This window comes from Lutjanus erythropterus, chromosome 5 (genome assembly GCF_056507025.1).
Source record: "Lutjanus erythropterus isolate fLutEry1 chromosome 5, fLutEry1.hap2, whole genome shotgun sequence".
NCBI classification, from domain to species: domain Eukaryota; kingdom Metazoa; phylum Chordata; class Actinopteri; order Lutjaniformes; family Lutjanidae; genus Lutjanus; species Lutjanus erythropterus.
Genome location: NC_139321.1, coordinates 18,633,582 through 18,656,456, shown reverse-complemented (window position 1 = coordinate 18,656,456; position 22,875 = coordinate 18,633,582). Strand labels below are relative to the sequence as shown.

At 38.6% G+C, this 22,875-nt stretch overlaps 2 protein-coding genes across 3 annotated transcripts; one reads left to right on the top strand and one right to left on the bottom strand.

The window, feature by feature from the left end:
• Positions 1-8,898: 8,898 nt before the first annotated feature.
• On the top strand, positions 8,899-17,535 carry stx5a (syntaxin 5A). Of its 2 annotated transcripts, XM_084719012.1 has the most exons (12): positions 8,899-9,002; positions 10,394-10,623; positions 11,645-11,715; positions 12,134-12,189; positions 12,301-12,371; positions 12,485-12,601; positions 13,236-13,292; positions 13,415-13,496; positions 14,645-14,731; positions 14,881-14,984; positions 15,172-15,293; positions 16,150-17,535. In XM_084719012.1, exons 2-12 carry the CDS (start codon positions 10,561-10,563, stop codon positions 16,307-16,309), a joined length of 990 nt encoding a protein of 329 aa, XP_084575138.1. In that variant the 5' UTR covers positions 8,899-9,002; positions 10,394-10,560; the 3' UTR covers positions 16,310-17,535. The 2 variants fall into 2 exon arrangements, with proteins under 2 accessions (XP_084575138.1, XP_084575140.1); XM_084719014.1 differs by lacking the exon at positions 14,645-14,731.
• A 1,291-nt stretch (positions 17,536-18,826) lies between these two features.
• Positions 18,827-22,875, bottom strand: LOC146326693 (protein RD3). The gene is made up of 3 exons (XM_084718391.1): positions 22,546-22,875; positions 22,045-22,352; positions 18,827-19,903 (listed from the first exon to the last, which is right to left on the bottom strand). The coding sequence occupies exons 1-3, from the start codon at positions 22,549-22,551 to the stop codon at positions 19,540-19,542; spliced, it is 678 nt and encodes a 225-aa protein (XP_084574517.1). The 5' UTR covers positions 22,552-22,875; the 3' UTR covers positions 18,827-19,539.

Sequence of the window (22,875 nt, the reverse complement as noted above, 5' to 3'; positions counted from 1 at the left end):
TACAAGTTGTGGTTTTGCAGGGGGTCATGCACGAAGCTATATTAGGACCAGGTTTAAAAAAAAATGCAGAGCCTGTAGAGGAGGGTAATTCTCATAGAGAAAACTTCCAAGATTAAAATAGTCAATTTATAAGAAAAACATGATTATTCTCTGAGATTCTAGTCATAATTTTACAAGAGAAAATGTGTTTTATCCAGAACAGGATAACTTATGTCTAATAGTTATTACCAACAATTTGAGAACATTTTAGACCAGAACAGACAGCAAACTTGTCGAAAAGGAGCTACAGCAACTACACAGTCAAAAACAGGGAACTAATGCATGAGAGCTGCAAGGAGATGAAGAGGAGAGATGGCAGGCAAAAGAAGTGTGCTCCCTGACCAGTTCTCAGTCTTCATAATAATGCAGCACAGTGAGGATAAAGACGTTTCCTAGAGGAGACGAGCGTGTATAATGTGGATCTATCTGTCTGTCACTGTTAACAGAGACTCCATTCTGCAGTGTAGTTCATATTCATTTCACTGACAAACCACAGAATTGTAGAGCAACAGTAGGCTTAATGATCCCTGCAAAGTGAAGTGATGTAGTTTTTCTGACTTTCTTCTAAGTTTTTATTACAAATTCATGATTTTAATACATCAGAGAATATCTGAGTTTGTTCTCATAAATTTATAACTTTAATCCAGGAATAATTTCTCAGAATATTTCTCCCTCCCCTGGCTCTTTAATTTTCTAAACCCACAATGGCCCTAATACACCTTTGTAGTTATGCGCCAAACTATTTTGCTGAACAACAACAGACAATTCAGGAAGTCACTGTTTTCAGCCAACATTTCGCCACATAAACCTCTGTAAAACATAAAACTGTCAATTTTACACTTTTTATATGGATTTAACAAGTAAGATACAGTGAGATTTACAGGTGCTGAAAGGCAGATTTTGTTACTTTTAGACAGAGCCAGGCTAACTGTTTCCCCTTGTCTCTAGTCTTTATGCTAAGCTAAGCTAACTAGCTGCTTATTTAGCTAGGGTATTTACTGGGCAGACATTAAAGTGGTATCAGTGTCCTCATCTAACTCTCAGCGATAAATTGAAGAATTTCCTTGTCTATTTCTTTACGTTTTTCTTAATAATTTGCAGCTATTTCTGCTTGTGCATTTGTTATTATTTCAATTTTCCGGTCCAGGTTTCAAACAAACTTTTTGGGAAACCTAATAGTCCCTGAATCTCAGTACATATTGCACTTGTGTTCGAAATTGCAAAGCACATACTGTATATTAGTCCACTGGAAACATCAAAACTTATGTTGAAGGCAGAACTGAAGGAGCAAATGGACTCTGGATTGAAAAGCTCCACTCATGAGGATACGTTCAACTTATCAAAGACATTCCGCCTGAAAGAGTTGTGGTGCTCCGATAACTTTTTGAGGGCCTCTGGGGCTCTAGTTGTTCCTGCTTGTGACCAAATTTTCTTTGTTTTAAAGTACTAATTCTGAACAATGAAAGCCCATCAGAAGTCCATCAGAAAGCATTAGTATCATTTCAACATCACAACTCTTTAAGAGATAGAGCTCGAACATATTAATAACCAAATGTCCTGATCCTGTGTACGTAGCCAACATCAGTGTGCTTTGTATCTGCACAGTCTACATCGTACTGTAAAGGTAGCCCTGTTCTAGCCTCCAGCCTATAGAGACCCCTTAAGAAACTATATAACATTTTATAATCTCTAATATCCAGCTGTGACCTTGTGTATGACTTTAGAGATGTATTTGTAACTTCATTTTAGCTGTACTTTGCAATGAATTTCTTCTCTGCAAATACATTGTACTAATGTAGCCTATGTATAAAGAAAAAAACCTACACTCTTTTTTTGCTGCTACACCATTTGTGCCCTATTATGATGTCTTTGTAGAAAACAATGCAGTTTTATGTTGTATTAGTATATAAATGCCAATTAATCGACTCAATGTCCACATAAAAAGTGTATACTGCATCGTCAAATATATTGAAAATGATACCAGGATACAACCGTGATGTTACAGATGTTATTAAAGGAAATGTCTTATTTTTCGTATAAACTTCTCATTTTCTTCCTGTCAGTGTTTATCCACACCGCCGTCCCTGTCTAATGTCCCTCTGCTTTGACCTCGTCTCTTTGTTTTAATCTCTCATTTGACGGTAATGAAAGGTAAACAGACACTTTTGATTACAGTGATACCCTGGGAGTTGGGTACAGAGAAAGTGTGTGTGTGATGTGAGGGGGTGTTATGAGACATAATATTGTTCCCTCTCCTCCTCTCATTTGTACTGCTGAGTCAGAGGCTCGTCCAGTACAAAGGTGTGCAGCCTCACACTGTGTGATGGAAAATTACCAAGTTTGTTTACTCAAGTACAGTCATGACGCACTCGTACATTTAGTTGAATATGACCATTTTATAACACTTTATACTTCTACTCCGCTACATTTCAGAGGCAAATATTGTACTTTTATTTATTTGACAGCTAAAGTTGCTTTTTACTTTGCAGATTAAGATTTCACACACAATACTTTAGCTTCGGCTTTAGTTTTACTTTAAATTAGTCTCAAAGCCAGGTGAAACAGACTTAAACATACGATACATTAAATTAATAATATACATCAAGCATATAGTAAACCTAACCAACCAACAAATGCGACTCTCCTCCACCTCATTCACATCCAGTTCTTCATAACCGGTTCCCAGTTTGAGCTCATCAGAAGTCCACTCTTCATCACATCTTGATCTTCAGCCATCCCTTTTTTCACCACCAGTGTCTAGACTAAATCGGGGGGGGGGTTTCCTACATTAATTGCAGCTTCACAACTCCCTTATTCATGTAGACGTCACAATGGGGGTCTAATCACCAAAGACTTTCCACATTTCTCATACAGGTCGTGCACATGTCAGTTAAATATATTCCATACACTCAGAATGGAGTCTTTCCTGATTGAAATGTGTTTCATCACAGTACAGTGATATAATTTATTTTACAGCTCAAAAAACACATTTAAGTGTGCAGTATCTCTTTAATGCTTCAATAGTAGTAATAGTAATAATATACAATACTTGAACACTTGCAGGTTCCTCTCTGTTGCATCATAATTATTTTTAATTTTGGAACTTTAAAGCTCCAGTGTGTAAGGATTTAGGAATATTTATTGGCAGAACGTTGCAGAATTGGAATATAATATTCATAAGTATGTTTTCATTATTTTATTATCACTTGGAATAAGAATTGTTGTGCTTTGGAGCTGTTTACATATATTGTGGATGCAGGTCCTCTTCCATGGACTCCGCCCTGTTGCCCTGCCTCGTTGTTTTACTGTGGCCTAGAACAGACGAACCAAACACTGGCTCTTGCTCACATTTTTTGAGAATTTTATGGCCAACATAATTTTTCCTTGGAAGCAGAGTGTGAGAGGAAGTGTTTGCAATATGCAAATAGCATTGCAATATTTTAGCATCATGGTACTACTAACTACTAATAACCTATTCAACTTTTGAAAATAAAAAGTTTAATTCATAAGCAGTAAGACACTTGTTCAGCTCTGACTGCCACTTGGTCTGGTATGGCAAACTGCCTGTGATGCTAATGTTAGCAAACTTTGCTGTGTAACCAAGTTGACGACCCTTCTTTACTTGTGCTACTGTCCCAGACCTCAGTATGTTTCAGGAGTTATCCCAGTGAAAGAGAGCGAGAATTGGGGACAGGAGACGTTGTCTGTGTATTCTGTGCACATACAGAACCGGCCTGCACTGGTTGCTGAGCACTGTGTCTTTTATGCCCCTGGGAAGGATGATGATGAATATGACAATGATGATGATGACAATGATGATGAAAGTTGCTGGCAATGTGATGCTCGATCGTCATTTGTTCCCTCATCATCGGCTCTAATTACAGAGCGAACTTAAGACCGAAGGAAGCTGTAAATTTATAAACTTGCATGGCAGTATTCTGGATGATTGATGTACATTAGTGGCAGTTTAATTTGGCCATCATTAGTCTTTACAGAGTGTGAAGGAGAGAGGATGAGAGGATGAGAGGAGAGGATGAAAGAGGAGAGGAGCTAAACGCTGCTGCCAACTTATCTGTCTAGAAGGGCATTATGCCAGGACTAAATATAGCTGCAAGATTAGGGAGACAGAGTGAGAAAAAGGACAGTGAGTCATGCATCTCAGCACAGAGAAGATGCCTTTAGTCCAAAATTTTCTTTTTTTCTTTTTTTTTTTTTTTTTAAAGCACTGCCCTCATCGGAAAACCCCTGAAAATGTGTCATTGTTCTGGTGGAGAATAACAATAATAATGGAGAGGCAGACTTTGACTTTTGACTCTTTTCTGTACGCTCTTTTACATTTCTTGCATTCGTTTCTGTATTTTCAACTAGTAGCTCTCATTTCTGCCTCACTGCCTGCTTCCCTCCATCCCGCTGCATCCCTCGCTGCATCCAACTCTGTCTTTGCACTTGTATCAGGACTTCCTGTATTTTTCCACCTTGCTTTCTGTGCGTTCAGAGTTGTGTTTTTCTAATAACTCCAGCCATGGTTTCCTCCCTGCTTTTGTAGCAGCAGCTGTGTTGAAGCAGGTACTGGACGCTATCTGGCCTGCAAGTGTGTTTTGTTAGATGGTATCAGCACTCCTGTGTGTGTGTGTGTGTGTGTGTGTGTGTGTGTGTGTGTGTGTGTGTGTGTGTGTGTGTGTGTGTGTGTGTGTGTGTGTGACAGAGATAAAAGACTGAGAGAGGACAAGAGAGATTGAGCTCAATATGTTCAGTGTAAAGAAGAGACGTGTTTGCTGGTTTCTGTTAAACTGACAGGATAGTGAGTGTTTTTCAACATCTCTTGTGAATACAAAGAAGTTTTCTTTTTATTTTACAGACCAAACAAACAGCGTTATCTGCAACAGAAACATGGATACACAGGCCTCATCTGTCTCAGCCCATTTAAGGACATCAACTTTGATAAAAGTATCTGCAAACAGGATGAGAATTTAGCGTCAGCATGACAACATTTTATCTGTTTACGTTTATCCAAATTCAAATGTTTTGCTCCACTGGCATGACCATACTTAAGTCTGGTTTTGTCAAAGTTTGTTGCTCAGTGTTTATGATATTAGTGTAATAATTCAGAATGTAAAAAGCTACATGTAGCACAGCAGTGTTTTGAGCTAAATGCTAATGTCAGCAGGCTAACATGCTCACAATGACAATATAGATATAACAGGTATAATGTTTACCATGGCCAAAATGACAATTTAGGGGATTAGCATGCAAACATTTGTTAATCAGCACTAAAGACAACTGAGGAATGTCATTAGTTTTGCAGGTATTTGGTCACAAGCCAAGTACTGACCTGATTGCGGTACATGAAAAGAGGATAGAGGATCATAAAGTGATTGCAATTCATCCTGAAAGAAATTAATGTCTGGGGTCATTCCTATGTTCCCCAGATTTTTATGACAGATGGAAACATGACAAAGGGTCCTATGTTCCCCAGTTATACAGATTTGCTCTCCCAGCATTGTATGTTCCCCAGCTCTATAGAAAGGCAAAATTCCTCCCCTTGGGTACGCCTCATGGGACTTTACTTCAGAAAAAATATGAACAGTAGTTAGTGGCGAGAGAAAAATATTTTTTAAGATCCTGTTTGAGATGTACCATAAATTATACATATGATGTTTGTCAGTTTATAATATAATTTTGCAAGACAAGAGAGTCCCAGTTTGTGGTAGGTTTTATGTATGTCTGTGAAGATTCTCAGTCATTCGGGTCATGGGTTATCGTAGGTTCTGGACTTATTTAGGTTCTTGAATATATTTTGTCTCTCATCCAAGATGCTTCTTCAGTTCTAATTGGTGAGTGGGGAGTTTTTGGACTAAATGCAGCCCAATTTAGTGAGGAATGAACAGACCTGCACAGTAGAGAAACTACACAACTGCTGCACAAGCGCATGGCACAACACAGGAAAGCCAGTTCCTCAGGACAGGACCCAGGAGTCCACCTTCTCCTCAAGGCCAAGGGACACTCCTTGGGAGACAACAGTGTTCGTATTTTGCCTAGGGAAGACACATGGTTTGAAAGAGGAGTAAAAGAAGCCATTTTTGTTCACCTGGAATGACCATCCCTCAACAAAGGAGGAGGTCTATGACACAACCTATCAGCTGCATACAGTGCAGTCCTAAAGTCACTCCCCGGGGAGTTTAACACCCGTCATGCGTGAGTCACATACCTATCGAGGTGTTATCGACCCCACAGAGGTTAAACACCCGAAACTCCCCACTAGTCAGTTACAACTGTAGGTTTGTAGAAAACACAAAGCCAACATAGCTTCGGTGGCTAACATAAACTATACTTCAACAGTTTTACAACAAAAAGCAACTTTATTGACTTGTAAGGTTATATTTTAAATTGACAAAAATCATATGTGTAATTGATACCACACATTAAATAGGAGCAAAATAATATTTGTCTCCCACTGTAGACTACAGTTCATTTTGTTTTTTTTAAGTAAAGTCCCAAGGTGGGCCACTGGAGGGGGAGGGACTTTGCCTCTCTATAGCACACATTTGCCTCTCTATAGCACATAATTGGTTAGGGTTGGGGTTATTGTTTAGTGTAGAACAGAGGACCTTGTAACACCACACAGTGCATTGTTTGTCTAGAATTTGTTGGGTGGCGTGCAGGCTATGGATGGATGCTGTTTACTTTTGCCTTTCAACTCAAGTGTAATGTTTAGGCTATGGGTGACCTCTATTTTGTCTGTGTATATTATAGCAGCTGCACAACCAGGCTTGGTAAAGTTAATGTTAATTAATGACAAGCCTCGTGGAAAACCCCAGTATCATCTTCCGCTCTGCTCTCCAGGCTAATTCAACCAAGAAATACAGACGTAAACTGTTTCAACACTCCCCTTCCAGCTGTTGAGACACTTCACAACCGCAAAGGTGAACTTCATTGTGGTGCCAGAGGAAAAATCAGGGGGGCTACCAATATCACTAGAATGTATCATCTGGGTATGATGAATGTCTATACAAAATTTCATGTCAATCCATCTAAAAATGACATATAGCTGAACAATTGGATGTGATTCATAGAAGAAAAGTGATAAAATCAATAAGAAAAGGGAGATTTTGAAGGAGAAACTTTTCTGTCCTGATGTGGGTAATTCTGCTAAACAGATTAAAACATCAAATAACGCATAGCATAAAGGGGAGTGTAGTTTAGCGTATAAAAGGTGAAGTGGAGTGTAGATGAGGTGGTAGATGAAGGGTGTTGCAGGGCATATGGGGAGGGTGGAGGGCTGATGGGTTTTGTGGTTGGGGGTCTAGCGGGTAAATAGGTGAGGGCATAGTTGTGGTCTGGGCATGCTCGATCCTGTCAGGCGGAGGATGCGGGTACCAGTAGGAGTCGGAGAGGAGATCAGAGAAGCTGCTGGATGTTATCTCTCTGACCGTACCATACCTGAGGGTCGACTCACCCGGGGCAGCAGCCAATCACGTTCTCCTCCTGTCTGCCTGCTCATTCCTCCTCCTCCTCACTTACGGGTTCACTTCTCCTGCATTGGCACAACATCACTAATGACACATCACGTTTTGGTTGCAGCAGGCAGCAGTCTGACATGACGCATTTTTATCTTATCAATATTGTGATTTGAAAGGGTTCATATTACATAACATCACTTTCATGTACTCATATCATTCCACAGTATAATAATTAACTAATCTAAAGGGTTCTTGGTAGAACCCCCTGAGTGGGTTCTAGATTAAACCCTTGGAATATAAAAGGGCTCTCAGAAGAACTCCCTGGGTGGGTTCTTGTAAGCATACTTTGAAGGTGGAATGGTTCTGGATAGAACCCCCAGAGAGAGTTCTGGGTGGAACCATTACACCATGGAAGAGTTCTGAGTGAAACTTTTCAGACATGGTTCTGGGTATAACCCTTTAAGTTGGGTTAGGGTTCCAAGTTGAACATTTATAAAAGGATTTCTAAAAGGTTCTACCAGGAACACCAAAAAGGGGACACTGAATTGTTTTTAGGAGAATCCTGCATAGCATACCTTTATGAAAGATAAGGTCATTTATTTATCATTATACAATACAGGGTTGCACAAAGAAATTAAAGTTGTTTTTTAAAAAAAAAATAAGACAAAACAGTATATACAGTTATATCTATATCTATTTACACCCAAAAATAAAAAAATGTTAATGAGAATCTTGGTAATGTAGAATTTATTTTCTGCTGTTTTATTGAAGTGATTTTATTGATGATCGTTCAGGCATTTGTTTTATTAGTTTGTTGTCAATAGAACACTGCCTATATTTACCTGGACTGGAGTTTTAGACTTTGTCATTTCATCGTATACATTTTGTAGTTGTTTGTGATTTACTGTTCTCCTTCTCATGATGTCAAATAAACTACGCTAAATAATTTGAAGAACTACTGTCCTACAATAGGAATATATAAGATGAGAATATAGTCTTATTTGTAATATTCTTGCATTTTAACACGTGTATTTGTAGACCCCATTTTTCAGAATTATTGTTTATGTACACTGTTGTTGTCTATTGTAGTACACATATTTTAACATATTTTTTTGTTTCTGTTTTTGTTATACATTGGGGTATACATACTTTTACATATTTCTTAGTTTCTATCCGCTCTATATACATATATTGTTGTTATTGTACATACTGACCATTCATATTTAGTATTTTTTCTTATAATTTCTTTATGACCATATATATTTCTATTCTTCCCAGCGAAGACCAGTAAAGTATTTCCGATTGTGATATACACTAAACAGGAGCTATGGCGACGCCTGGTGGTAATATGTGGCGCCTGCAGGGATTTTCTGCCACGGTATAGTAGACGTGGCAGTGACGTCAATTCCGGAAATGACCCGGATCGGAACTTTAACTCCTGGGTAGACTAGTTTTCACCAGAAACATCGAGCTCTCTCGAAGTATGAAGTAATATCGACTCAAGTAAGTTGGAACTGGTCAATTTTTGTCCTCGAAATAAGGTTAAGCCTTACACGGCTAATTTAGGTCGAATTTTACCAACGCAGAGCGGGAGAGACCGCACTTAATGCCCGGTTAGCTTTCTGGAGCTAACAGCTATCGTTAGCCTGTGGTTAGCCGGTCAGGCCGTGATCAGCTGTGCGTCGTGATGGGCGGCCTGTACACACACAGAGCTGGTCCAGACTTAAGATTATCGTTGTTACCTAATTATCATTAGCTGTATATTTAGCTCGCATGTGTCTCTTTTTGTTAGTTGTTGTCAGATGTGCTGTTTATTGTCCGGTTGTTGTGGTTTAGTCGGTCTTTCAGTCGTGTTAACCGTGCTGTTGGCTAACGGTACCGGCTGTTTTTTTTTCCGCTAAGACTTACCTACCTAACTAGGATTGGGCAATATGTCAGTTTTGTGACGATTCTGTGATATGAGAATGGGTATATTCTTAACTTTTGTTTTCCGTGATATGGCCTAAGTGCTGTCTTTTGCTTTGAAGATGGTGTTACAGTAAAGGAATGCAATTTTCTGTTATAGCTGTTATTTCATTTGCCTTTACCCACTTAAACATTATAGACACAGTACTGATGTTTATTTATCAAAGATCTCGTTAATATTTTGTGAAAGGATCGCTGCCCCTATCACCCGGCCCCAACTACTTTATTGATTGATGTTTTTTTTTTTATCTACAGCCATGCATCATATTCTATAAGATCATCATATGTCTGTACTATTTGAGAATTTATGGCATGTTAATTTAGAGAAATTATTTATATTCAGATGTATTTTCTATGTCGCAGGCTGGTTTAAAACAGATGAGATTATTTATAAGTCATATCACCCAGCCTTCATGAAATTGTGTTTTATCAGTTGTCAAGTCTCCAGCTAGAGTTATTCCACATCTGTATTTTAGACGCATGTTTTTCATTTATTTTGTTTTGTTTTTAATTAAGTTTAGTTTCACTTAGTTCCCAGCGCGGGCTTCTCCTTTCAGTTTAGTTTTTACTGTTTAAAATATTTAGTTTCAATTTAGTTTTTTATTGCGCTCAGTGTTTTTTAATCATAATATAGGGAGTATTTCAGTATTATCAGTATTTTACTTTGTGAAGGCTCACAGTCATGTACTATAGACATCCCAGGCTCAATAAACATATGCACCAATGCCTCATTATGCTTGGTTAGTTTTTTAAGTATTTGTTTCAGTTTTTTTTTTTTTTTTTCTAAATGTTGTAATTTTTAATTTAAGTTAACTTAAATGTTTTTCACACCTAGTTTTACTTTTTAGTTTACTTAACTATAATATCCTTTCTGTTATCCTGTTGGCTGAACATTGTTTTGAGTCATCTTTTTTTTTCCTTTACTGCAGACATGTGTGTACATTTGCCCATGAAGGATACTCCACCTTGGATGTGAGTTTGTCCACACACACGGAGGTCTTCCTATTTATTCACCACACAGCAGAGGAGTAGGACCCTCAGTCCTCAAGTGGTTTCTGGTCTACAGTGGGCTGTTGACCCTCTAACTGGCGGCAGGATGACGTGCCGTGACCGGACCCTCGAGTTTCAGTCAGCCTGTAAATCTCTCCAGGGCAGACCGGTATGTTGGCACAACAGGACACCCAACATCACAACACAATAAAAATAATCAGATCCCTTCGTGTCAAATTAGGCATTTGGTCCAACTTTATAACATGTAAATTGCAAGTACACTGTATTTTTTTCTAGTGCTGATAAATTTTGTTTTGGTTACTTTTGGTTTTGGTTCCCTTTTCAAAGTATCAGTGTCTTTTATTATACAACACAGAATTGCATAACAGAATGGAAGTTCTAGTCCTTTTATGCTACACATATAGAACATATATACATATAATTAATACAAAATGTAATAAAATATAAACTAAAACAATGTATACTATTTATATACATTTACACCCAGGAAATAATTTGTAGTTCAATTTTTTAATTTGCATCTAGGGGAATCTAAACAGTAGTAACAAAAAAGTGATGATAACATTACAGACTGATCTGGGAAACATTGTCCATCAGTTGTTTGAGCACCAAGCATCACTGACGTAAAGTCCCCTCTGGGGGTCTAGTTTTGGATCCACTGAGGATGGCAATAATTTGATTGTATTTATGCTGTTTGTTGTTGAAAAAACATATTAGAAAGTAAAGGTAAATTGCTGTCAGTCAACTGTTCCAATACATTCAGCATAATTAGTTATCCAAAACAAATTGATTGGTGTAAATGATGAATGATTATGAAACAACCAATTGCTGTAGGTCAAGGCACAGAAACACTAAAAATCTGTTTGAGGGCATATAGAAACACTGTCTTAGCTGCATCCTGTAGTTTGTCTACAAGAGACCACTAACAAGTTTATTTTTTAACTATAAATATTCCATATTGTGGTTGTAGTTCTTTAAAAGGTAGTTAAACATATTTGTCTGTGTGCTTAAAGGGCAATATTGGCTACTTCATCTTTACCAGATTCCTTTTAAACCCTCAAATATCACTACTGGTAACAGCTTCAACAATCCAGTATTGGATGGACAATAATCATTTCATACTTTTTTTTTTGTTTGTTTTGTTTTGTTTTTTTAACCTTCCCTGGCAGAATGGAGTCCAGCCCAGTAAACCTGCTCTCAATGCCCTCAGGCAGCGCAGTGACTTCACAGTTATGGCCAAGTAAGTTCCTCATAGTCTGTTTTCTTAGCTCAGAAATATTTGCTGAGTGTACTTTGTCTTTTCTGTTGAAGATGGGTGTTGCATTATTTGTATTCCCACATTATTATCAGCTTCATTGTTACTGCATGTGAAGTACGTCTTTAAAACACTTGTATAGCATACTCAAATAGAAATCATGTTTATTGTCTGGCTGCAAGTTAAATGAGAAGATTGATACAGGTTTGTGGTAGAGGGATTTCTCTGGGCCATGTTGGAGTAGCACTGCACAAAGACTGAAAGCAAGAAGAGACATACCACAGAGATAAAACTGATATAATCTAACTCCTGGTTAGGACACAAACATCTGTCCCCATGTTAGAGTTCTCCCTTAGTATTATGACAAAGAAAGTTAAATGGTTGTCTGTTTGTTTCCTTGTAGGAGAATTGGAAAAGACTTGAGCAATACATTCGCCAAACTGGAAAAACTCACTATTTGTAAGTGTTCCTTTAAAGTTATTTTAATGTCATAAAATGTTATAAAAATATTATTTACGTGGCATAAAGTTGAAAGTGCTTATTCTACATACTGTTGCTTTGATGTTTTAGTGGCAAAAAGAAAATCTCTATTTGATGACAAGGCAGTGGAGATCGAGGAGCTCACGTACATCATTAAACAAGTGAGTTAAATTAACATGAAATGTGGTTTTGCAAATAATACAGTGTGTTATGAGTAGACCATGTGTGTGTACATACGTATATATAAATCCACCTCTGCTGTGTTTGTTTACAGGACATCAACAGTCTAAACAAACAGATAGCACAGCTGCAGGACTTGGTGAGGTCCCGCGGAGCTCCGGGCGGCCGACATATCCAAACCCATTCTAACACTATAGTGGTGTCATTACAGGTATCTACAATAAGTTCTAATTCGTTCTATATTATATGTGAGTCCAAGTGCAGTGAACTGTTTTAATTATGGGAAACTTTTATAGTCAGTGTTTTTTTTTTTTCTTTAATCTATTTATTTACCAATTTAAGCAGAAGTTTTGAAATTAATCTGAAAAGCAATAGCAATATTTCAATTTGAAATATTCTTTATTTTCAGCATTGTTACATTATTGAGGGAAGCGTGTAATATGAAAAGATACAGTTTTTTTAATGGAAATAGTATAGAAGATTGTAAGGGCCAGGCATGATTTTTTTAATTTAGCATTTTGAAAATTAAGTTGAAATGTTGATTTTGAATACAATTCTGCCTCTGTTCTTGACATTTTGATTTTATTCTCATTATTTTGAGTCATTCTTCCTGATTTATTTTTTCATATGCCTAGGCATCTCAGAGGAGGTGAAAGCCAAAAGTCTCTCCTCTGTTCTTTAATGTAGCTCTAATACTCCTTTGTAAAATAGTTTTAGATCTCGTATATAATGGCATCAGAAAATGTTTGTAGCATTCTTGTTCACAAATTGGTGCTCTGTAACTAATGTACACAGCTGAATTAAGCTGCACGGTTTAACTTTGCTGTATCTTTTGTTGTCCACAGTCCAAACTGGCTTCAATGTCCAATGACTTCAAATCAGTCCTAGAAGTCAGAACAGAGGTGAGAAACGTTTACTTTTTTATTTAAAGGTATAAGATACTGAAAACTAAAGTTTTGAAATGGGTCACAGGTTTCTTCACAGTCTTGTTTACCTCTTCCATTATTTGTCTCTTTTCCTGCAGAACCTGAAGCAGCAGCGTAGCAGGAGAGAGCAGTTCTCCCAGCCTCCTGTCTCTTCTTCCCCTCTGATGGCCAACAACTTCAGTAAGTCTATCCTCATCTTAGCTTTAGTCTTACACTTATTGTGATTTTTTTTACAAGGGTCTCGCGTTAAAGTAATGGCACAAACATAAACACAGCATGCTGTTCTTGCTTCAAAAGGGCGTGTTCACTCTATTTTTGGCATTTTTTCACCACATATTTTGTGTCAAAAAACGCATCACTTTGTTTGAGCCATAACCTAATAATATAATCTCCTACAGCACAGACAAGGTTATGAGATAACTGTAAGTTTCTGTCATAACATTTTGGTCTCATTCTGTAGTAAAACCTCTACACCTCACAAATTATATCCTCCTCATCCCAGCTTTTGAAATCAAGTGACCTCAAACAAACACAAAACTTGTGCTGGCAGTTTTAAAAAGTGTAATAGAGTGAACACACCTTTATTGTTTCTGTTTTTTTGGCTTTGAGATAATAATCGACATGTCTGGCTCCTGCCGAGCTCACCATTTTGCTAAACAAATAGCTGAACGTTTTGCTAAACAGGCTTCTTACCAGAGACCCTCTAATTAGGGAGCTCAGATGGTTCCTGTGCAGACACATTTACACTGCCAGTCAAATGTTAATGAACAGCTTATATTACAGCCTTTTTGACTAAATCTCAAACATTGTGCTCACATTTAATCATACTATTAATACTAAAGTATTGGTTTTATTTTGCTGAAAATAAAACCAACTAATTGAAAATGACTTTAATTATCATCACTGTAATTAGGCTGCTGTAGCACCGCTGTCCAGTTCTTTTAATAACATACTATTACTATCAAAATGTTAACCAGAAACGGGTGCTTAAATACATTTTTGAAATACTCGTGGAAGCAAATGTGTGCTAATGCAAAAGAAAAGACAAACTTAAATCTTACTTGTTTTTTATTAATAAAGAAACGAAATATCTTTTGTTTTTAAAGTTCTTATATGCCTATTAGTTTTCCTAATAGGCTAATTTACAATGGGCAGTTTGGTTGGAATTTAGGCACAAATGCCATAAATGTACAGAAACATTTGGACTGGCAGTGTACTTTTAAATCAGCTGTTGTAATAGGGAACTGCTCGAAATCCTTGTGAATATGATATATAACGTTATAACTGTATTTGGTCATCTATAATGCAAAAATTAAAAAATATTTTAGGGAGCCGCAAAAAAGGGGCCCAGGAGCCGCATGCAGCTCGCGAGCCGCGCTATGACTACCAGGGCAATACAACCTCAAATTTAAAAGGTATTTCCCTGGAATGTTGACTCTCCCAGCGGGTATAACTAGCTACTGTATGTGCCCGCTGTTCTTTATGCTATTCCCCTCTACCATTGAGGATTTCTGTTTGATCTTATTGAACATGTGTGTGTGTTTTGCTTGTTGTCTCCCTTCAGAGAGCTCGGTCCTGATGCAGGATGAGTCCAGGAGTATGGGGGATGTAGCCATCAATATGGACTCTCAGACCAATCCCCTGCAGCTCCAGCTTATTGATGAGCAGGTAGACTGTCAGTGTATATTTGTCATTGTCTAGGGTAATATTAGTTACCCACTATAAGCAGGAAATGGATCCACCAGAAACTTAACACAAATACTCGCAACTAAAAATGTGACCAGATAGATAAACAGTGGGTTTATGTGTTCCAACGTGATCTAATTTTAAAATTATACTGGCTGTGCTATGACAGGACTCATACATCCAGAGCCGTGCAGACACCATGCAAAACATTGAGAGCACCATCGTGGAGCTGGGCTCTATATTCCAGCAGCTGGCTCACATGGTCAAAGAGCAAGAGGAGACCATCCAGAGGTAAGACAGAGGGTCAAGGGAAATGAGATCTCTCAGAAATGAAGGAAATGATGAGAAACTAGTTAGGAATAGTTTGACATTTTGGGAAATATGTTAGTTTGCTTGCTCACTGAGAGTTAGAGAAGGTTGGTAAAATTGTCTAATGCTGTAAATATGAAGCTCTTGCCAGGTTAGATTAGTACAAAGACTGGAAACAGCTAACCTGGCTCTGTCAGAGGCTAAAAAATCCAAATGCCATGATCTCTTAAACTCACTAATTAATCCATTCGGTACCACTGAAGAAAAAGACTGCTATTATAAAGATTTATAAATGGTTAATAATTACTTTATTAAGTAGGTTGTAAACGCATTATTAATAATTGATAAGCAATTACAAACATGTTATAACACAACTGTCATACATCAGTGTGGGCTCACTATTTTGCAAGATCAATTTACTGCCTGTATAACCTGCAAATGGAGCCATATTATAAAATGTGAAACGCATCACCATTTATTGATCACTAATATTGGGTGATCACCTGAGAATGGTGTTTTCTTTTGTAACTCAGCAAGCGAGCAGACTAGCATGTTTTCCAGGAGGTCAAACTGTTCCTCTAAAGAAACAAGAAACTGGGAGTACAGAAGAAAAATTAAGTACCGACGAGGACTTTTAGAATTCAGATGCTGACTATTTTAAATTATTACATGTGAAATTCAGGTGCTTGTGATCCTTCACATATCATATGTGAACTAAATTAATGAAGATACAACTTGGCATTTATTTCCTGAAGTGACCGATTTGAAAGTAAATTGATCACACATCATTTGAATTGCAGCTGTTTTAAAAGAATTATCTTTTGTGCTTCTCTCACAGGATTGACGCAAACGTGGAGGACACCCAGCTGAATGTGGAGGCTGCCCACACAGAGATCCTCAAATACTTCCAGTCAGTCTCCTCCAACCGCTGGCTGATGATCAAGATCTTTCTTGTGCTCATCATCTTCTTCATCATCTTTGTCGTCTTCTTTGCTTAAAGAAAAGAGGGACGACTAATTCGGGGGGGCGGGGGCAGCGAACGAGGAGAAGTAAAACTAAAGCTGGACTGAGACGACACGTCCAGGCAACACATTTGAAGGACAGACTTCTCTGTCGAAGTGAAAGTTTGATGGAGGCTTGAGACTTTTTTCCATTAACACAGACTTCTCGGGTATTCCCAAGCCACAGACTCTTGATCTTAATTCGACAATTCAATGAAGAATGAAGATGTCGAACTCTGTCAAAATGAAAGAATAAATTATCTAAAATCCCCACTTTGTATAGAGAGAGAGCAAAAGAAAAAATGCTCTGTATTGTACTTTGACCAATTATTCATAAACATTTAATCAAAATGGCTATAATTTAATGGTTTGATTCTGCAAACTGTCTTTTTAATTTTTTTTTATTGTTTACCCCCTTTACCGCATCATCCATTATTATTATTATTATTATTTCAAGGCCAAACAACAGAACTGGAGTTTATCGTAGGATAATTTTTCTTCTTAGTTTACTTACTTTTTATTGAAGAGCATGACTGTGTCACTTGTTTATCAGCAATTCTCCACCATTTAGTAATGATGTGAAATATTTTTTTTATTCACTTATATTCTGTTCTGCTTTCAAAGTTTATTTGCCAAATGGGTACTCTTATAGAACTGTGACACAATACGAAGACACTCGCTGTGGTCCAGCATTTTGTGTCCCGAAGGCAGAAGAGGCCGCTTAAGGGAACTTTGCTGGGATAATTCAGGCAGGAGCTGCACTAAATGTTGATGATAAGCTATGTAAGAACGCTGTTTTATATCAAACTGTTTGGTTGCCGGCCATTTGGCAGGTTTAATGGTTGAAAAAGTGTTGCACCGTCAGTGCTGCAGAGAGACTTGAGCATAGAAGTATCTGAACAGGATCCAGGTTTGACATCAGTGCTTATGAAGGGGTTAGGCTGGTCGTGAAGGCCCACTAATGATTCAATCAGCCGTATTCCCTGAAGTGTCTGGTTGGATGTCACCGTTGTAGTTGCTTTCCCTCCTTATCTCTCTTTAATATACCAGATGTTATTTAAATGACCACAGCTTTTTAAGAAGAAACAAAACATCCTTCCTATTTTTTTCCTGTCTGTTTTTTTTAGCCAAATGCCTTGACTTCAATGTATAAAGTGCAAATAGTGATAATGATGTATTGGTAAGAAAGTGCATATTAATAAAACAATAATGGGGTGCTGGCATTCATGACTGAGATTTTCTTGGGATAAGAGGATTAGTCAGCAGTGATATAATTAGCCATGCTTGGGCTGGGAGGCTAAGGCAATTCAACAGAGGTGTGCTAAGCTGGTGAAGTTTTGTGATTATATTGAACACATGTACACCACAAAGATGCATGGCATATATTTATTAATCACAGCACCGGCCCCAGGCAGATTTACATAGAAATATTTTGCATTTTACAACCACAGTGAGGTGATAGAGGTCCATGAATCTTTTATTTCTTTTGTATAAAAGCTTGAAGGCTACTAGACTTAAAAAATGTACACTTAACAGATATTCAACAGGCCAGAAGTCACATTTAGTCTCTGATACACAGCTGCACCTACATTTAGACAAAAAACAACAGACATCTTTGTAAAAAAAAAAAAAAAAGAAAAAGAAAAAACAGCCGTTTTTACCCATATACAAGTGTACGATCGTTGTATTCATTTCCCCAAATTGAAAGCATTTGCTTGATGGATGCACTATGAGAACACCTGCCAACTGAGCAGGTGATCAGGAGCCAAACTGTGAATGAACTGCTGAATATACAGATGAATGGCCCGAGCCGAACCCTGCAGGAGATTGACCTGTCTGTTACACAACATGTTTTTAAAGAGACAGTGCGTGACACGTGTGTGATTCATCAAGAGTCCTTGCATGAGTTTGTTTTTCAAGGATTTCTGAAGCATGTGAAGGTTAGCAGTGTAAGCAAGATTTTATTCAACAAGATCTCATGCTGCAGATTTAATTTTTTTGCCATGCTGGTGGCGTGGTTCTATGGATGCTGTTGGTTTGCTGGTGAGTCCACCACCTTGGTCCAGACTAAAACCTCTCAGCAACTAGTGGATTGATTGCCATGACATTTTACACAGACCTTCATGGTCCCCAGATGTATCCTAATGTAACATTTTCTGACTGAAATGTCTTGATGCATATTTTAAATAAATATTGGTACACACATTCATGTTCCCTTCAGCCACAGCTGTACCTTGTGGTTAGTGCTAATTAGCAAATGTTAGCACACTGACACATTAAACTAAGATGGCGAACATGGTGAACATGTTAGCACGCTAACATTAGCATCTAGCTCAAAGCACCACAGTATCTCACAGAGCCACTAGCATGAGTGTAGACTCTTAAACCTTGTTTCCACCCACCATACCCAAAATCTTAGTCCAAGGATCTCTTTTCCAAGTAACTAAAAGGTTCCTTTAGCTCATTGTTGTCTCCACTTTTGTCTAAAGACCTGCAAAGATTAGGTAAATTAGTCTGTAGATGTGTGAATATGCAGCAGCTGTTTTTGCGTGTAATTTTTGCTCACGATTATACAACAACAATGACGTCATATTTAGCAACAGACAGGTATCATTTTTATGCAGCATTGCAACAACAGTACGCAATTTCCACCTGATGGCATAAATGCTCAACAAGGCCAGACTTTGTTGTTGGTCCATCTTATGCTGTCTTCTGTGGCTCATATGTCGATGTGTTGAAGAAAAGGGAACAAAAAACAAACTAGTTTGTGGCTGCAGATTATTAAAAGGTTCCGAAGGTTCCTTGTCCCTCTGTAAAGTTCCTGCTGTGGAAACGTGGCTCAAGTTTTTACCCATCAGCATAAAAAATGCTAACCACATGTTTCAGAATCTTAAAAAAAACAAACCGGTAATGCTTTGGGGATGGACTAAAGACTTCAAGTTTCATTTGCAGTTAGACAGTGCTCCTGAAAGTCAATAAATTGTTCTAAGCCCACCCTCTAAACTTTTTCTCTCTTTTTTTCAAATCTATTCTGTCCCTTTTTTTCACTGAATGCTACTCTCCCTTTTTCCTCCTCCCTCCCATATTTACAAAATGACTCATCTTTATTTTGTACTCACTTTCTCTCCTGCTCTTTCTCCTCATTTTCTCCCCCTATCAGAATTCCTCTTCTCTCTCACACCGTTCTCTCTGCATTGTCTCTCCCCCGACCCTCTCGTACCCTTCTCTCACCCATGGGCACTCTGCTCCATAGGACTGATCTCTGGCATACTCCTGCTCCTTCCTTTCCTCGCCCTGGCCTTGATGGCCTCCACCTCCCCTTCTCCATCCTCCTCCTCATCAGACCAATCCAACTGCTGCAGATTACCCCTGGAGCCTCTCATGCCGCCACCCTTGAAGAACTGACCCGTGCGGAACTTGGTGCGGAAAGTATCGAAAGAAAGGCTCTTGCTGCGCTGCTGCTTCTCAATGATGTTGTCGTGCACATCTTCATTGCCGTTCAAGTCGTCTACAAAGTCGTTTAGAACAGAGCGAAACAGTCGAGGAACCTCGTGGACCTCAGGCTCCATCTGTGACACCAATCTCCTGAACCTGTGGGAGGAATAACTGTGATTACTAGGAACAACCTGAGCTAAAATACACATACACTCATACACATTTACAGAAAATGTTAAGGTAAAAAGTAAAATAGAAACAAGTCAGACCAAGCAGCAACCTCCAGGCCTGAAGAGTGAAGCCAACACAGAATTGTCAAATATTTCAGTTCTTCGAGTGGCCACTTGAGGCTGAATCTGAAAGCGAGTCAATCCCCATAGACCCTCATTTTAAAGTGCTCAAATGAACAGCAGAAATAAACATGTTTACACCCTTGTGCAAAAAATAGTTTTCCTCTCTGTAGCTAATTTCCCCCTTCATGACAGCTGTATGGTGGGTGAATTTTTATATAATGCACCTGTTTAAATTAAATTAAGGTTTAAAATTATGCACACTGGACACTTCGAGTGACAGGTGGTTATCCTCCAGGTAGACGCTGTATTCGGGTGACATAGGTCCACCTACGCTCCACCTCTTTGCCCATTTTTGGATTATGTGGGAGTTAGCCGAGTCAGGCCTTAAGAAGATGGCGATGGCCAGAGCCACTACACTGTGAGCTTCAAAATGGCTCCTCAGGAATCTCTTGGTGATGTCACAGACGCTGCGTTCACTATTTATTTTACTGTCTATGGGTCAGACAAGCACATAAGCAACATGCCACTGCCACCGAGTAGGCAATACCATCTTTTAAAGGGATCCAGAACCACTCAGTACTCCACTGGTTGGATACTAAAATATGCTGGAATGTGGATCATATGAAGGTATCAAGAATAATTTGTTCTCATTTTACAACTCGGGGTTGTACAAGACCTTTTTCAGGGCAGCAATATTGATATGAAATAGGCTGTTATGAAAAAGGTCTATTAAATGCCAGTTGTAACCCCTTCATGCTACACACATAGAATAAAATAGAATATATATAATATAAAAAATATATATATTCAAATATATACATCCAGAAAGTATGTACAGTATGTGAAATGCCACTATAAAGTTCCATGTTATTTATTTATAGTGACGTTAAAAAAAAACAAAAAAAAAACAATTTTCTGTTGATCAACTGTGTTTCCATTGCTGAAACTTTCCTGAAGGATTAGGAACCTTTGGAGGAACTCAGTGTGTTTCCACGGCAAGGACCAAGATCTAAATTAAATCCTGGGGAACATCATTTCAAAAAGTTCCTGCTGGGGGGGTACTATTTTACAAATGTGCTGAACTTTGGGGATGTGGCTTGCAGCACTGAACATTTCCGATTAGCCGAGTACTCACAGGATTATATTTCAGCCACCATTTTTATGAATCTGCAGCAGCAAAACAGTTTGTTTTTTTAATTTACTCTTCTTCAACACATTACCATGCCGTTATGGAGGAAAGCATATGACAGATGGAAAAACGACAAAGTCCAGACCTTGTGTTTGTTTGGTCAAACGCAAAAATGACAAGTAAAAGCATCTTTTCACTTTTTCACCATCAGCAGATTAATTTACCTAATCTTGACGGGTCTTTAGATCACAGTGGAAATGCAGACAGCAGCAGGCTGAAGAAAATTTTTAATTCCCAGAAAAGTAGATGCTTTGGACTGAAAGTTCCAGGTACATTCAATAGAAATACGGCTTGATTGATTCACCAACTAATTATATTAGCTTAAACCCTGCCCCTGTAATGCAAAAGTTGGAAAGAACAGGTGTTGAAGCACGGTTTAGGATCTCTGGTTGGGTTTTGATGGAAACTGAATGGGTTAAATGGGCGTTTTGTCCTGCACAAAGTCTTCTGGAGCAAGAATGGGGATGTGAGACTATCAGCTTACTTTCTAGGTTATAGTTAAGGGTGTTAAAGGGATTAGATTGAAATCCTGCAGCTCTCTCTTCTTCTGTTTCTTCTTCATATTCTATGTATGTATTTCATGCTTTTTGTCCCTCGTTGGGTTTGTCCATTTCAACCTTCCTCCTTCAACCAACCTCCCTCTCTCTTTTATTCTCAAATGTTGTCGCTGGTTCGCCAGCTCTTATTTGTCTGCACCTTTCTGCTTGTATCTGCCTCTACATCTCACTCTCTGTTTCAGTCATGCTTTCTCAGTTTCAGTAACAGTTACACACCTCTCTTTGAATCTACAGTATGTGTATCGCCATCTTTCTCACCTGACGATCAAAGGGCCACACTGTGCAGGAGGGATCTTGGCACAGAGGTCCTGCAGTTCCAGCAGGTCGTTGGGCGTCAGCTCATAGGGCTGTGGGGTCGGGGTGTTGGCCAGCCAGCTGTAATCAGCTGTGGAGGAGGAGCTGCGACGGCGACGGCGACCCTCTGTTGCTCTCTCCAAACGGATGCGTTCAGTACGCTTCACCATGGCCCCCAACTCCAGCATCAGAGTGTTGGTCACCAGCTCCTCAGTGCTGCGTTGGCCTGGCACTTTGGGCTCAAGGGAGAAAACAGCAGACCAAGGAAACATCTAGAAAAGAGGGAAAGAATTGGCTGAGAGTTATGTTGCGGTTTAAGAAGTTAAAAGAAAACAACTGGATGTGGCATTCACCATGTAAATGTTTAGATAATTTAAACTTCCATACTTTAAAATACTTTATAACCTTCTCTTGTCACATTTTCTTGCTCTAAAGGCTATCATAGAGATTAAATTATTGTCTTACCTTCATTAAACTGGATAAACAAAACTGCAGTGTATTTTTTTCTTGCAGAGATCCACCTGTTGTCTGTTAAAGCTCCTATTAGCAGCCAGGTGAACAGCAGCAGGCCCCCATGGACACTGAAAAATGATGAAACTCCTGGGACTCCAGCTGGAGGCACACAGCTGCCTGACTGCCTTGCTACCTGTGACGGTCCTAGGCAGACAGCGTGTGTACTTTTGTTTGAAGAGCCCGTGGAGTGAGGTGTGAGTTTGGGATTGAGAATAAACGTAATCCTGTATTAATAAAGAATGACTGACAAGATGAGCTTACCTCACATGACCGTGCACCTGG